This window comes from Leuresthes tenuis, unplaced genomic scaffold, assembly GCF_036924035.1.
Source record: "Leuresthes tenuis unplaced genomic scaffold, fLeuTen1.0.hap1 SCAF_8, whole genome shotgun sequence".
In the NCBI taxonomy this organism is placed as follows: domain Eukaryota; kingdom Metazoa; phylum Chordata; class Actinopteri; order Atheriniformes; family Atherinopsidae; genus Leuresthes; species Leuresthes tenuis.
Window position 1 is genome coordinate 10,538,728 of NW_027325362.1, and position 17,657 is coordinate 10,556,384.

The 17,657-nt window shown below is 38.3% G+C and overlaps 1 protein-coding gene across 1 annotated transcript in view; it reads left to right on the forward strand.

Annotated features, from left to right (window-relative positions):
- Nucleotides 1-17,276, forward strand: part of chrm3a (cholinergic receptor, muscarinic 3a) — an 89,461-nt gene extending 72,185 nt beyond the window's left edge. Inside the window, exon 3 of the mRNA XM_072390795.1 lies at nt 13,679-17,276. Within this exon, the coding sequence (XP_072246896.1) occupies nt 13,698-15,650 (1,953 nt within the window). The 5' untranslated portion in view covers nt 13,679-13,697 and the 3' untranslated portion in view covers nt 15,651-17,276. The remainder of the gene's footprint in view (nt 1-13,678) is intronic.
- Nucleotides 17,277-17,657: the final 381 nt, after the last annotated feature.

A 17,657-nucleotide genomic window follows, 5' to 3' on the forward strand; every position in this document is an offset into this window, starting at 1 on the left:
ATCAAAGAGTATGTGCCATCTAGTGGCAATGATAGCAATTGCGTGTAAATTGTAAAAATGTCGTTCAATGACATGAATCAGCAAAGGTATTTTAGTACGAACTAAACAAAAATTGTGATGTTTTTTTTTTTAACTCTGACCAAACAGTTTTGATTTATAACCCTAACCAAGTGATTTTGTTGGCTGGATCTAAGCAGGAATTGACAGTGTGACAGTGTGTTGTTGTGTTGATGTGTAACCAAGGCAATCAGCAAATGGCATCAGTAAAGGTGACAGTCACATTGTGAAAATAATGTATTTTAGCCCTACAATGATCTTTTTCAAACTTTAACCCTAAGTGATGAAGAGAATGAAGTTTGCTCTGATGTGAAACATATTTTACGAGTCGTATTCCTCCTCTGCCACTTGTAGGGGCAATGATTAAAGGACCCCATTATGGGTCGTATTTAATGAAAGGTATGTAAAAACTACTTATTTGGTTGTTTCAATTGGAGAACTTTTTTTCTGTAAGTTTGCGTTGTGCCACATACAGAGAGCCACAACCAATGAATATTAAACTCTGTAGTCCAATCCTATGTAACTGTGTATTATTTAGAAGATTTAAACCTACCCACATACATTAATACTAATGTGCCATGCATTTTTAACTCATAAGTGTAAACCTGAGCCGGTGAGAGCAAAGTAAAAAGTAAGTAATTGCTGAAGTACAGTGGAAGACGAAAAGTGAACAGATTGCGGAAAAGGTTGTGCGGGTCAGGATTTGAACCAACAATCTCACAGACCAAGGGATTAGATGCCACCCACCAACCCCTCTATCCCTCTTACATGACATTTTTTCCTAGTCCAGCATTGCAACTGTAGACATCCTTATGCTGTGAGTGTCAAGTTGTAATCAGCTGCTCGATGGCACTTGTACCAAAGTAGAGAACAGAGCGAAGAAAACATGGCTTTTGTACAATTTTTGTGTCTATTGTGAAACTGTAATGTATATTTTATGGACTAAGTTATGTATCTTCCAATCTGTAAATCGGCTGTTTGCTCATATTCCATATTCTGGTCAATCATATCCTTATATACATCGTCACTGAAGTATTCAGGTTTCTCGTCTCATGTTCTAGAGTGGCACCACACTCGTGGCAGCCTGCTGCAGTACCTCTGAACATAATGTGTCTGTCTTTGCATCTTCTTGAGGTTTTTCTACTGTTTCTACTAAGCTTTTTTTTTTTTTTTGAATGCTCATTCTATGCTGGTTTTGATGCTGTGCTGCTGGAATTATTGCTGCTGGTAATTCTGGCACTTTTTTTTTCACATCTTTTATGTTGCATAACCATGGCAACAGGAAAGTGGCTTGCATGTGGGCTGATTGAGCTTTCCAAAGCAATGCCTGAAATAAGACCTAAATTCAGATGAGTTAAAGAGGAGATGCCTAGTATGCAGAGTGAGAACAAAACAGAGGAGAAGGATTAGGTAGTTTAAAAGGTTCCTTCCCTTGTTCACCATAGAAAATGTGAACTTGGAGCCCTGTTGAGGATGCTGCAGGAATATCAGAAAGGATTTTTTGTTTTTTAACTGAAAACTGAAACTGCAGGAACAAGTCTACCACTACCTATCTACCTGACCATAAGACTGTCCAGACAGAGGCTACAGACAGAGGTAACAGTAAAACAGGAGAGATTACAGTGCTTGTTAACAACAGATGTAATCCTTGGAATATCTCTGAGAAGGAGCATTTCTGCAACCAAGATGTTGAACGGTTGGCTTGGAGTTTCTGTCCGTTGTCTGCTGATGAACTTCTCCTGCGTTGCCTGCCAACACTGTTTGTGCACTCTTCAGCTAAGTTGTTCCAAAGCCACAAAAAAACCACCCAAATCCATTCATGTCAATCCCTGAAGATTTCTACCACTCCTCTCTGCTACACTTCAACTGTCTCCATATTTCTCAGCATGTTTATTCTACTCATTTTAGGATATATCTATAACAATAGCATAACTTTAACTTATTCTGCAGCAATAATAAAGCGTGAATAAAGTATTATTGAAGTGAATTGTGTTGAATTTAAAGTGCAGTGCAGTGCATTTTTCTTGTTATCTCAGCCACTATGATCTTTGGCGACAGAGAATGTTAAAAAATGGGGAAGAGGTGTTTACATGCCACGGTGCCCTGGTTTCTATCGGAGTGCTCCTGGTAGCATTAACGTTTCTCACAACCATACGAGACCTTTTCCAGGTTTCTGGAAGTAGAATAGGATGTTTACATATACAACACACACTAGGATACACCAAAAAACAGACAAGCAGAAAATTGGTGCACTTGTAAATCCATTCATCTAGTTATTGCAGACTTTCTCTGAAATACTATATAATAGCTTAATAATGATGTTTTGGATATATTTATTCTCTACTTCCTTTGTTTCATGATGACTTTAGTTTGAACAAAAAGTAAATATTTCTCTTTATAATCAGATTTATCCAGTCTGTGTTTGTTGGAGTGATAACCCCAGAGACTGCTTTTAGAAGCTTTTTGTGTTATCTTCCTCCAGGTGCTTACTTTTTTGCTATTGAGTCTTTCAGCCTCAGGATCAGTGCGCTCAATTTAAAACATTTTTGACTTGCATGGATATGATTATGCTGCTCCCACTGCTTACAGTGAATTAACATCTGTTGATGTCCTTTTTAGTATAGACTTTATAAGGATCCCAAGGTGTTTCAAAACGACTACCTCTGTTTTAATCTCCCAAGCACTTATCTTCGTATTATCAAAAAGCACCTGAAAATTCATTTTCTCCTAATTTCTCCCATATAACCACATTACAATTTGGTTTAGAATTCAACATATGGTGTGAGAGTTAAAGGAAATAAAAACTGAGCAATGCAAAAACTTATCTATAAAAATGAATGATTCAATATTCTGATGCGCTACACTACCGTAACAGCTGAGATTCTATAACATGTGAATAAATGTGAGTGTATATGTCAAACAGCAACAGGATAGCATGTTCCACCCAATCTGTTCTGTGTATGTATGCCCACCCGAGTGCGAAAATGTTTGAGCAGGCAATTCTTTTTTTCTTATATCTTTTCTTTTTTCAGTTTTCATCAGACATCACCTGTCTCTGTACATCTAGACATTGTGTTTGGGTTCATCTGCAGCTGGTGAATGGAGAATGAGCTTTTGAAACACACAGAGAGTAATGAAACCACTATGACTTCCCCTGAGAATTTAAGGAATCAAATTTAAAAGCTATTTTCAGCTCCAATGCCAGGTACAGTCACGTCACCTGGGTTATTAATGGATTAAATAAGATACACCCCCTGTCAGTGTGTGTGCATGTGTGTGGGTGTGTGTGTCTGTGTGAAAAGAAAGACATAGAGCATGGAAAGGGTGAGGCGACTGGGTCGGCAATGTTTGAGTAAATGAGGCAGAGGGGCAGACAGCAACAGAGACTGTGTGTGTGTGTCCACATCCCTGTGAGTGTTCATGTTTGTAATACATTTAGTGCTTTGTTAACTGTCTACGTAAGCCTGTCTACATCCGCCAGGAGAAGTGTTTGGACTGTATCATAACCAGTCCTGTCAGCAGCACCTCTCTTAGTGGCCATACGGTACCTGGATCATTTTCAAGACTTCCTCATAATCACCTTGTTGACTCACTGCCCCATCAAGTGTTTGAGCTTTGGCAGCTCATCATGTGTGTGTTTGTATGCCTGCGTGTGGTGAAAGAGCTGTGGGACAGAGTCAGTACTGCTAAGGGTGTTATTTTTTGTAAGTCTAACTAATGTATGCATATCTGCAAAGTGCACATGCATGTATGATGTTCGGTAAAGAAGCACACTGTACTGTTTGCAGACATGGTCTCCATCACCTTACAGCCTTTCGTCCTGAGATGAGAGGTCTGTTTTGTTCTGCCTCTCTCACATAATATCCCATTCCTGGATAACTTACACTCCCCCAAGCAGGACGTGAGGTTACTTACATCTCCTCACACATTCCAACCCCCCCCACTGTATCCTTTCACCTCCTCCCCTTACTCTGCAGTAGCCCTCCACAGCCCTGCATCTCTGCCTCCAGCATTTAAAGACCCCTCTCCTCCTGCTGAAGCATGTTTACATAGAGGGGAGTGTGTGTTTTTTCTCCTTCTGCTTCTTCTTTCGAGTGCCTGTTCAATAGGCAGATGGTTGCACTTCCTTTTAAGGATTGATCCCAATAGGCTATTGCAGTGGTTACATGTGTATAGCATCTGTGTAGGGTTGTATTAAAGTGCAGACATGAAGAGCGAGGCAAAGGGTCAGGGTTGGAATTAGACTCACACGAAACAACTTTGTTTTTCAAAGTGTGGTATTTCATAGTTTGGGTTGTGGGAATTGTTAGGAACTAGCTGTCACTGTGGCAAATTTAATGCTCAAACTGTTTCTTTCTCCTCTGTTCCTCTGTGACATCCACCATAAAACTCAGCCTAATTTCATTGACAGCACCTTTACTTTTGTTTTAAAACGCACACAAAAGGTATGTGCTGGACCTCATCCAGATTCAGATTTACAGTGACAGAGAAAGAAAGGTTAACTTTCAACATTCTCCATGCAGTTTTTCTGAAGTGGCCACAGCTTTTTGGTTTGACATATTCCTGAGCCATTCTTCCACTGTCTCTATTTTGCCCCTCTGTTTTTCTTCCCGTCCCTTCCTTTCACATACACACATACTACACAGGCATGTCTAAGTGTCTAAAAGTGCCATGTCTAAAGAGTTCCAGCAGCTTGTAACAGAGGCTGTCAAAAAGCACAGACCCACCACAGAGGTGAGGATGTGTGTGAAATCCCATGAGTCTGTAGCACAACATCCCACTTCTCTTCCCACGTGGAGATTTTTCTTTTCGCACAGCAACTCTAATACAACAACTATGGTATATGTAACAAGAGAAATGACTTTTAATGTGCACACAATGCTATCAGATTATTTCAGTGTGTGTAGGTAGGCACTTCATAGGTTGCTTTTTATTCAAATCAGCATATATAAGATGAAAAAAATGTAAACTGACACCATTTTGTAACCATCAAATCTTTTAGTTAAAAGCCAAAAGAAATGTTTCAGATGATGGAAAGTTATGTGTGTCAAAATTATTCCGTTGTTAAGATTGGAAAATCTGATTTAGATCCCAAATCTGACGATTGGTAGAAAATGGAAATAGTTCAAGTAAAATTTTTGTTGACCCACCAGCTGCTCCAAACTCCTGTCTCTGGGTTATTTGCGCCTCCATAACGGCTTCTTATATTTCCCTCTTTTGTATATACACATATATATGTATGTCTTTATGGCCTTTAGAGTCCTGTCAGCAGAGAGTTATGTTACCTGCGTACAAACTGTGGATTCTTACTGAAACCACGACAGGCTCTACAGATAGCCCTATGGAAATGTTTTTTGCCTGGAAGCAAAACCTTTTAAATGAAAGTGTTCACTACATATAATTGATAGTACATTTTCTTTCAGTGGATCAACCAGAATGACCAGCAGTATTGAGTTATGCTTAAAAGGCTCTCAACTACCTGAACCAGCTTTGCGTAAATACCAAAATGTATCATGTGATAAACGTGAGGCCAAATTTTAAAAGCACTTACAAGCTGTTGGTTCACCGTTACTGTCTGATGATACATGTCAGATAACTGTCTATAGTGAGAAAAATAAGACTAAAACATTCAGTAATTAGTAACTGCTATGGGCCGAAGAAAGACATTTTTAATTTAAATGAAAGAAACAATGCAAATATTTATGACTTCAGCCTTATGCTTAACATCAGATATAATTTATTTTATTTAGTTTCTCTCTTATTTTGAGGTAATTGTGTAGCTGTAAATATTTACATATTCTTAATAAGGAAAGAAATCATTGTATTTTAATTACAGTAATTGACTGGTGGCTATGAGGACTTTTAAATGAACGTATCCACAGAGTCAGGTAGAGTGGGGAGCTGCTTTCAGTCAGATTTATTTTCCAATCTATTATGTCTAAAACTATGAGCATATTCTGAAGTGTTCTAGTATATACTGCATATAGCACCAAATATAACCATAAATGTCATATATGTAATTGTACATTAATAGTAGTTTTGGTTGGTTTGTTTAAAACTAAAATAGCTTATTAACATGCAGTTTTATAGTTTCTGTTGATGGCACAACTCTAGATATAATAAATAAACTTTTGAATAGATATGTTTCATCTGAATCAGGTGTGTTGAACCAAGGAAACATCTAAAACCTGCAGGACAGCGGCCCTCGAGGACCAGATTTGGACATACCTTTTGTAGACTGGCTTGCAAAATAAAGAACCTTATGTACAGATTCAGCAGATCAAAACTGAACTGTCCTAGATAAAACAAAGTAAACAAAAAAGACAAACATTTTGAACAAAAGAGTTTGCACATTGTAGTACTTTTTTACCAACGTGCTCTTGACACACCAGAGATCTCTCCAAGAGTTTTGGCTTCAACCCAACAATGCTCTCACTCTGGCACTGTTCATAACCTCTCACTCTGATTGTTTTTTTACTTCCACACATTGTTATTTTACCAGACTAAGCTTGTGTCAGACTGCAGTCTGTTTACGGTCTGTGGTGCCGTAAGCAGGAATCAGACCACAGTAATCTGGATTGCGGCAAAAAAGACACCTCAATAAAAGCAGATCTTCTAGCTGCTCACAGTCATAAAGGAGAATAAACAAGGTTAGGGCAGAATAATTATGCTGAGCTGCTTCCTGGTAATAAGGGACTGACGGGACTTCTTCCACTGTACAGACACTCCTGTTTTCTGAGGGCAGAATAGTTTACACTGATCAAATTCAGTTTCCTTTTGAAGAGGAATATTTGCGCTTGATTACATAAAATGTTGCTATTTTTGCTCATGTATTCCTAAAACATCTATAAAATAAACAATTTAATCTGTGTTGGCTCAGAAATACAAGAAAATATGAGCATAGATATGAGTATTCAGGTACAAATGTCCTTTCTTCCCCTAAGGTTTATTTTTAGGGAAAGCCATCTCAAATGTCTTAGAGTATATCTAACCCTAAGCAGTAACGGAACTTTGGCTGCCAACTATACCACTGAAATCCATTTTTTCTCCACAACAGACAAGATAACAATTAAATGAACATATTACAAAAACTTCTATATAAAATTTGAAGTTGCTGCACACTGAATGTGAACACTCACATGCACAGAACATTAAGTACTCACAGACTGTACTGTAGCGATAGTAACTGGAGTTACTAGCATTATAAGCACTCAGATAACATTATGAGCTTTCCTTATGTTAGTTTAAACAAGCTAAGCTTTCTTGACAAGCTTTATTCAACAGCTGTAGCTGTCACAGTAGCAGCAAAATGTCAGGATATGAATATCTTATTGAAAATTTTAGGTTAAAAAAATGATTAGATAAGCCTGTAGTTCCTGCGTCTTTCAATTAAAACACTTTGGACACTGTTTTCATGTTGGCACAATCGTTCCAAACTAAACTGTTGTACTCGTTGCTGCACCTGCACTTTCCATAACTTCTCCTCATGCTTTCATTGCCCTGTGTGTCTAGTATTTTGGTCTTTTATAAGCCCTTTGACACCAGACTGTTCTGAGTACTGCCGAAGTGGAGGCTAAAACCTGAGAGCTTTCTGGAGAAATACACAAATTTATGTTGTTTCTGTTTTAATTTTTGCTGCCTAATGAAATGCTGAAATAGGGCTTTAGTGGGCAATAGTTGCCATAACAACTGAAATCACGTTTTAACTTTTTGGCATATACTCAGTAAATCCTGGACTTCACTGTCTGACCATTACTGTATTTGTTTCATTTGTCAGCGCTGAGCTATTACACAAATAACATTTTACCAGTTTTTATGAGGGTTGTTTTCAAACTGCCAGAACAAGGATTGTCCTCAGATTGTGTAGTGTGGACTCCATCTTTCCTCTATCTTTTAAAATTCATCTTATCAAAATGTAGATTTTGAGATTTATACACTCATTTAATCCTTTATTTCATACTGGCCTATATATAAAAATATATATCAATATATATATAGACATATATATATTTATATATATGTTGTTTTCATTGTCGTTGATGAAATACAAACATTAAAATGAAATTGGAAATGACCGACTCACATTTACTGGGAATAGGCGTGATACTAGCAAAAGTTAGATACTTTCTCGTAAACATGTTCAATGTAATGAAATCCTAGAATACATTTATACCCAACACTAATATGAACACAATGTCATCAACTGGGGATGTTTCCCAGTCTATAAAAATCATCATTTAACTCAGAAGAAGTTGAAGTTTGTTTTTTGTTCCAGAGACGCACACACACCACTAACATAGAAAATGACTTGATGAATAAAACAAGTCCTATGTGAAAGTACACTGAATGCTTACTCCCAAGAAAGCAGACCACATGTACTATAAAAATTGGAAGACTGGAAATATTGTAAGAATTATAACTAAAAATAGAAATTATTCAGTGTTAATAGAATGGTTTTAGAATCTTTTTGAAGGATCTGTAGCTCAACGGCTGATTCTACTTGTTCATTCACTGCTACTCCTCGAACTGCTTTTGATGATTATTAGCTATGGTTGCCCTCTACCACTGCATGTTGCATTCATCTTTATTCAGAGAAGATGTTCCTAAGACTTCACATAATAACTCCCTCACTTAAGATTCGCCTCACTGGTAGTCTGTGAACTTTAAAGAATTGATGTAAAGTGTAGCTCATGTACTCCAACAAGTCCATCTTGTGCCAAGAAAGCACTAAATGCTTGTTCTGTCGGTACTGAACACCTGACAGATGGCCTCATGCTGTTTCACAGCCCCTTCCACCGTCTTCTGGCAGCAACACCATCATCATCAGCCTGTGACAGATTTAGCTCATCCTGAGTAACTACAAAAACGGCTTCTTCCCCAACCCTCCTTTAGTACATACATATAATGAAAACATATTTTTAGAATAAAAAAACTATATTTGTTTTTCCCAAATTATATTTAGCAAACCAGGAAAAATGGACATTGAACAATCCTGTGCAGATATATCATTGTTTGTTGTCTCTGCCTGTATTTTGGCATAACAATGCAAAAACCGACCTCATTGTGATTTGAATATATGATATATTTACATTATTCTCTAATGTAAGGTAGGGATGGGGATATCTGTGTTTTGTGTACTGCTGAAGGAACTGAAGGAAATCTCTAAAACTGGGAGCTTGCACAAGGGTCAATAACTTTAATTAGTGCCTTCAAGTTTTCTTCAGAAAAGTTTTCTTTTCCACCCTTCGGAGCATTAAAAACTTAATTTCCTGCCTGTATTTGAAGTTTCAGGCACCAGTTTGTGCCTTTTCAGCATCAGTTTATGATAGAAAAATCTTTTGCAATGGAAAAGACTATATTTAGACATCACACATGACAATTAAGAATTCCAACTTCTCACTTATTGAGTATTGATTCTAAATAGTTTTTGCCCTGCAAATACAGTTTTAATGAAGCTGAATCAACACACTTAAATCTGATTACTTTACCTCTTCTAATGAGGAAGTTGCTGCTTTAAATGTGGATGGGGAACTATTCACATAGCTGATAAAATCTTTTATTTTCACTTGAATACATTGCATGTGCTTCAGAGAGGTTGCTGCTAATTGAAATTAATACTTGTACCCAAAGGCATGTGGCTGCTCCCTGGGAAACTAAAAACCAGAGCACTTTGGTTCTTCAGGGCAGACATCGTATATACGATTGAGGTAATATCACTGGGAAACAACTATTGATTTATTCCTGCTGACTTCCACCACATGTTGTTTCTCCTCTCGATGAACATGTCTCTGTGTTGGTATCTTTACCAAGGGAGATTTGGTCTACACATTTATAGATGGTCTATATCAGATATTAAGTAGGGAAGAATGTACCAAATAGCATTTGCAAGCTTTCAGGGTTGTCTACTTCTTTCAGTCTAATTTTACCAAATGTGGTTATAAATTACTATCTATTGGAGTACTTTTTGCAGATGTAAGATAATATGCCTGGGTCAGAGAACTCCAGTTTGTGCTTTGCAGCAAGGCTGCCTCTCCACACACTAGACAAAATCGATAACTCTACACTGTTGTGGCACTGCTTGCCAGATCACATTTCACCCTTAAGCAAGCACCCTCTCTACCTTCACCTTGAATGACCAATAATAGGCTTGCCATTTCTATGATTGTTGTTCTTCATTGTGCAACGCCACATCAAACTTTAGAGACAAGGAGAGGCCTTACTAAGAAGATTTGTTGGATTCTTTTAAAATAACAAATCTTTAATGAGAGCAAAACTAAGGCGTTATTGCTTTTAACACATGGCTGGTGTCTTGACCCTCTCCCATACTAGATGTTCTTTCCACAAGCAGGATTCTGCTTATTTTATGGTGATGCAGTACTGTCCAGGCAGTAATCACAAAACCCATACATCGGCTGGATTATCCGAATATGTTTGCATTCAGCGGTAGTCGCTCTCTTGGAATTGCTAGTGTGTGAAATTTTGATATAATCTATGTCTGCTGTTGTTGATAAAAAAATTTTCTACTTTGTATGTAGGGTCGAATTGTTTTTTCTTTTGAGTTTGTTGTGTGTATTTCTGCCTTCTTTGGCAGAACACTCTTGTGTTCAGATTGCTTATGCCTGAGTTATTTTGGAAACAATGCCTGATTACAGTAAGTGTGACAACTCCTTTCTGCTTCAGATGTCTTTCTGCCTGGGGCTCCAGCAAAACGTGCACATTTCATAGATTAGAAATCGTTAAATAAAGTGTAAAATTGAAGATGAAGCAGCATTAAAAAAAAGCAGTTTGACAATATTCCTTGTATTCTTCAAGCACAGATACTGCTGATTAAGCTTCCATGACTTTATACCCATGTGAATAATGGGAAAAAAACAATATTTTTATCTCTTAATGAAAGGTATGTTGTGGATGTCATGGACTCAACTTTAAGCAGCTTTACCTATCTGGCCTAGTCCCCCAATTTAGATGGATCCTTGGACCCAAGCTTGGATCGCGCTGTCAAAGCAAGCTGGGACAAAAGCTCCGAAATGCTGGGCAAGAAATTGTGTTCCAATCCAGTAAATGAGTATTGATCTCTCTTTGTACAGGAAACTCTCCCATCTATGTGCCTGGGAGTCAAACTTAGTGTATACTATAGGGCCGAACACTGACACCACGATGGCATCATTGCAGTAGCAGTTGGTTGCTGAGATCTAGCTCACACGTTTGAAAAGTATGTTGTTCTCAGTCGCATAGTTCTCCATTGGGGAAAACCAAAATCAGCCTCCATCTGCTCAGCCAATTTTTGCTCCCTGAAGGGTACAGATGGAAATTTCTGGGAGTTCAATCAGTAGCAGCAAACAGCAAAACATACTTGATAAATATAATGTAGGATTATTTTACGTGTGGTATGATTTCATGTTCTGTAAATTCTTACATCAGGGGTACTCTCTTTCATCATTTTACATAGGGTCCAGTGTTTTCTCCCCAGCTCTGCAAACCTCGTATAATTGCGTTCACCCAAACAAGACAATGAGTGCCTGAAATTCCTTTTCATTTATTTTTGTGAAATCTTTCCACCTATCTTTCTGTTTACAGTGTGTCTAGGTTGAAGATTAAAAATGGATTTCCCTACCGTTTAAGCCCTTATCTACACACAAACATGTTTTTGCCCTAGTAAGCCAATTAAGAGATGCTGAACATTCATTAGTAACACATTGTTGTAGTACAAGCTCAGTAAAATTTGATTTGTGAAAAGTTTAAAGTCGACTTTGTTCTCTTACAAGGCTTTTGATCTTGCAATATATCATAAACGTTGCCTTTCTTGAAAGGCATTGTTCTTTGAGACTTGAGATGTGATTTGCCTTTTTCATTTGCTGTATTTGTTGCCTAAGAAACTATTCCTCAACACAGTTATAATGTGTTCATCTGTGCATGCATAAACACTGTATTTCCATGCAGATGTGCTTCAAATTATAAATACTGGGAACTGTGTATCTACATGTATTGTAATTTAAGTGGTATATGTGTGAAATGTGAAAGCATGCTATTCATATATGTGCATGAATGAGGTGGGTACGTGTTTCCAGCAGGATCAGCAGGGTGCATGCTGATTATAGTTGCACCAGAGTGCGTTCAGTGTCACAAACGACTATCAGACGCCGCTGGCTACTGGGGTTATTCAACAGCTCTATGGGAGGTCTGAGACTGTAGGCACAGGTGCAGCACTCAGCTTCAAATGTCTCTCCCCGTAGGATGAAATTCTGTGAGTAGGCGATTGCCATTTTATTTCTGTTTGTGAGAATGGGGTTTGTAGCCGTTTGGTTGGGTTAGAGGAGGGGTTAGATGTTTTTACTTGTGCCTGTCACAATCTGCACAGGCAGATTGTTGTTTGTTCAGTGGACATGGTTAAGTGGGCATCATCTATCTAAATCTCCAGACATTTCACATTCCAAATTTAAAAAAAAAAAAACCACCTGTACCTTACTTAGTTTGGACATTTCAACACATACAATGATTTATGAAACCATTGCTTCACTGTCAAATGTGTTTTCAAATGGTTATGATATGTCAAACAGTAAGTTTGCTGTGACATTTATTGTCTTAACATAAACAGTACTGTGTGCACGCTATTTTATGCCTAAACATTTTTTGAAATACGACTTTTAAAATTTTATGACATGTTTGCAAAAACAGAAAAGCTATGTTATTTTTCTTCCACAGAAGCATCAAATGTGTTGCTTGTTGTAAGCTTTGTTGGCTGAAATAAACTAAATTTGTTTTGCCTATGATGTCACTGCCTTAACTTGCAAGAAAACTATTACTTGCAAAGTCTGGGGTGTAATGGTTTCAATTCTTGCAATTTGCTTAGACACCAACAATTGCCTTTTGCTGTTGTTTTTGTTATTGTATCTCTTGTTTCTGCACAAGGAAGATGCACACACATCTACTTCTAATAGAAATTAATAAGGTGAATAATAATTATTTTGAGATTTCAAATTGAATAGAATATGCTGCTTTAAATAAATTTAATTGTTCTCATTGTTTTATCCATTATCAAGTATGGCTTAATAAAAAAAATCAGGCTCTATAAATCATTGATTACTTGCAATGATCCTTAATTTTAAAAAGCAGCATTGTTTTTTTTATCACTGTTTGCGCATGACGTTTTCTTTAACGAATGATTTACTTTTTTGGGGAAAACAAAAAAACAACAAGAATTGACATATCCAAAATAAACAGTTTCAGCTGGGTGTCATAAGAAACAAGTATTGATTGCATTCTTCCTTTTCTACTGAGAGCTGTCAAATATGGATTATTATGAGGTCAGGTTGTGTATGATACATTGTTAACAGTTCATGAACATTAGGCGTACAGATTGTTCTCAAATTGAATTACAAGTGAAAGACTAATTTGACCCTAACATATTTGCCAGCCATGCACTTCCAATTTGGTCTAACAGGTTTATAGCCTCACCTACTGGATATCAACAGGACTGTCAGTGACTAACCTTTCTCCATTTTATTCTCTTTTGTTACTTCACATCAATTTCTTCCTCTTTGCTGCTGTTTATGTACCATGTTCTTTTCCCCTCCCTCTCTCTTTGTCCCAGGTTAACTTATCTTTTTGTCTCTCTTTGTAGAATATGCCAGAACATAACAATGAGCTTCAACAGCACAGACTCTGGTCTTCTCCTGACTGCCATCCCCTCACCACCAGTGTCCGGAGCCTACCCACCATCCAATGCCCTCCATCGAGGAGAAACTGAAGGAGCACCCTGGTTGATGTTTAATGCAGATTCTGTCAATGATAATTCCTCTTTCACCAGCAAACTCTTAAATTTCACTTTAACAAAAGGGAATGAAACAGCTGCCACTGACTCCCTGGGTGGCCACCCTGTGTGGCAAGTTGTCCTCATTGTCTTGCTGACTGGTACGCTGTCACTGGTCACCATCATTGGCAACATTCTTGTAGTGGTGTCCTTCAAGGTTAATCGCCAGCTAAAGACAGTCAATAACTACTTCCTGTTGAGCTTAGCAGTGGCTGACCTCATAATAGGGGTAATCTCCATGAACCTCTACACAACTTATCTTATAATGGACTACTGGGCTATGGGCAACTGGGCCTGTGACCTCTGGTTAGCTATTGACTATGTTGCAAGTAATGCATCAGTTATGAACCTACTGGTCATCAGCTTTGATCGTTACTTTTCAGTCACCAGGCCATTGACTTACAGGGCCAAACGAACCACAAAGAGAGCTGGAATCATGATTGGCTTGGCTTGGTTTGTTTCTCTTGTTCTGTGGGCCCCAGCTATACTCCTCTGGCAATATTTTGAAGGTAAAAGAACAGTGCCTTCGAATGAGTGCTATATTCAGTTCCTCACAGAGCCCATAATTACATTCTGCACAGCTATAGCGGCATTCTACCTGCCAGTGACAATAATGAGTGTTCTCTACTGGCGCATTTACAAGGAGACCCAGAACCGTTCAAAAGAGTTAGCTGGGTTGCAGGGTTCAGGGTGCCGTGGTGGAAAAGGGGGCAGAGTTGGGAATGTGGGTGGCGAGAGAGCCCGTTTTCTTCATCAGACAGGAAGTTCAAGAAGTTGCAGTAGCTATGAGTTGACCAGGTTGTCTAAGAAAAAGAGCACATGTCGAGAGCTGGTTGGACGCTTCCACTGCTGGCCTGGGGTTCGTTCCTGGAGACCTGGTAGTATCCGGCAAGGAGACGCCGATCCAGACCAGAGCAGTAGTGACAGCTGGAACAACAATGATGCTGCTGTTTCTTTGGAGCACTCTGGGTCCTCAGATGATGAGGACTGTGCAGGAGGAGAGATCATTTCCCAGAGTCATGCTATTTTTTCTATTGTTCTGGGCCTCCCTGGCATTAAGGCTGCCGTCAATTCTCAGCTCACCTCATGTGAGGATCTAGATGCAGCCTCAGAGGTGGATCCCCTCAGGGTAACAGAGTACAACCGAGACAGCCTGTCAACTGTCACCACCAACACCACTGCCACCACTACACCTGAGGGAACAAACAGTACAGAAAATAGCTACCACCAACGCTTCTGCTCACGTAAGTCTCAGTCAATGTCTACCATTCAGGCAAACTGTAACCAAGGATTTCTGGATGGTACTCCAACAATCACTACAGCTGCCACTAACAGCACTACAACCAGCATAGCCACCAAGTCACCTACTGTCCCAATGTCCTTCAAAGAAGCAGCTCTGGCAAAGCGTTTTGCAGCCCGAGCTAGAACTCAGATCACCAAGAGGAAACGCATGTCCTTAGTGAAGGAGAAGAAAGCAGCTCAAACTCTCAGTGCTATCCTCTTAGCTTTCATCATCACATGGACACCTTACAACATCATGGTGCTGATCAATGCCTTTTGTAAAGTTTGCATCCCAGAGACGCTGTGGGCAGTAGGGTACTGGCTGTGCTACGTCAACAGTACAGTCAACCCTATGTGCTATGCGCTGTGCAACAAGACTTTCCGCACAACCTTTAAGATGATACTTTTGTGCCGCTGGGACCAGAAGAAAAGGAGGAAGCAGCAATTCCAGCAGAGGCAGTCAGTGGTCTTTCACAGGAGGATTCCCAGGGAGTCCACGTAAATGACTGAAAGTTTGATCGCAGAATTTAAAGGTTGAACACAGGACAAGGAAAAGAAAGAAGCCTCCATGTTGAGTTTCTTTTGACAAGAGATCCTTAATGTCCTTCTCTGCTGTTATGTTCAAACACAGCAAACCTATTTGGTAGAGTATGGTATGTGATTGTGTTGGTGGTTGTATAGTGTCTGAGGGTATGCCAAAGGTGAGGTCCATAAACGAAAGCTTTGACTTTCTCCTTGGAGAACTCTACTATTTCACACAAGTAAAGAGAAATTGAAGAATGTGGAAAATAAATTGTAAAGGGCTTGTAAGATGCATTGTAGGAGAACTGTTGAAGTGCAATTGACACAAATAGAAAGCATGTCTTTGTCACTGGGATGGGGATTCACATTTCTTATCATTTCCCTCTGTGGGTGAATAGATTTGTAAAGTGCAGAGTGGTTTTGCATTCCAAACAAAACTCTTTATCTGTAAGATGTCCCTGAAAGCCAAGGTAAAAACAATTTCATGTTCACAGGCCTCTACATTTTGCCGTTTTGCAGTGACATCTTCTTGACTGGCATGTGTTTTTATCACAACTTACAAGAATTACCTTTGTACTTGGATATAGTTTTTCTGTGTCTAATGGAATATAAAAAAGTGCTTCGGTTGTGTCCTTACTTTCAGTCAACAGAGATTTGTTATGTTTGTGATATTCATCTTTGGTTTTTTAGGTATTCCAGAGATATTGAGCCAGTCTGAAAATGATTCTTTTAATGAACTGAGTTGTGAATATTCTGTGTGGCACTACAGTCAGTGAACTGCTGTTGTGTTCAATGTGATTGTTGTGGTTTTATATGGTGGAGACAATAAGTACATTGATTGTGTTTTATGTACTTCCAGTTTTCTGTCAAAAGTAATGATTATACAATGATAATATTCTGTTAATGTGCATTTGGATAATTCTGACTTGCTGCTCAACGACTCGTTTCACAAACAAAGATTCTCATTTTTAAAAACAATGCATTTGCTTTTGCACCAGCCTTTACATTTCTATGAAATTACTAATTTATGGAACTTTTTGTTAAAGTACAACCATCTTTGATACAGCAATGGCGGCCTCTAGTGACTAAAAGAAAGACCTGTATCCAGGTTGTAATATTGCCAACGTCTTATACTGTAGTAAAAAAATTGCAAATTGTAACATCATCAGTGGTGCATTAGTTATTCAAAGTCTGAGGCCATCTTGTTTATTGTAATGGCTTGTACATGTTTGTCATGTAAAAAAGGATGGCCACAATCAATGAAGGTATCATATTTGTAATTTTCCTTCTTTTTTTGAATTAAGTATTTCTTCCTTGAAATGATTCTTAAGCCTCGCAGCATATGATTTGTATATACAGTGGACACCTGTCTTGGTATACAGCATCATCTGATTTTCTTTTACAGAAAGTTGGCAAACGCCACACACCAGCCACCAACAGTCAACATAGAGATGAAAACTTTCTTTGAATTTTTATTTTGTCATGCACTTTGTATTATTCTTATCTTAAGCTGACTCTTTTTGCAGTATTGCTACACCCACATCTTTCAGTATTTATATCTATCAAAGATACTGAAGGCAAATGAGAAACATATGATGAAAAAGTAGTTTATAAAGGAATAAATTATATAGTGTTGGACGCAGTGGTCATATTTAATGATATGAATTTGACTTACGTGTAAATTAGAAAAAAGAAAGAAAATCCCCAGCTTTTCAACAGTGGATATTTGCCTGCTTTGAACACAGTGTGCTCCAGTGACATGACAAATCATCATCAAAACAGGACTTATTTTGTACTTTGATATTGGGAATGTAAACTACCAAAATGATGAATAGTTTGTCTCATTTTAAATATGTCAATTATACTATTATTTGAAGTCAATAAATAAAGAAATTCAAAAAGACTTTTTGACAAATTATGTGTTTTGTGTGTCACAATAGCAAAATTCAGGTAATTGGTATTTATTGGGGTTAGCACCGTCGCCTCA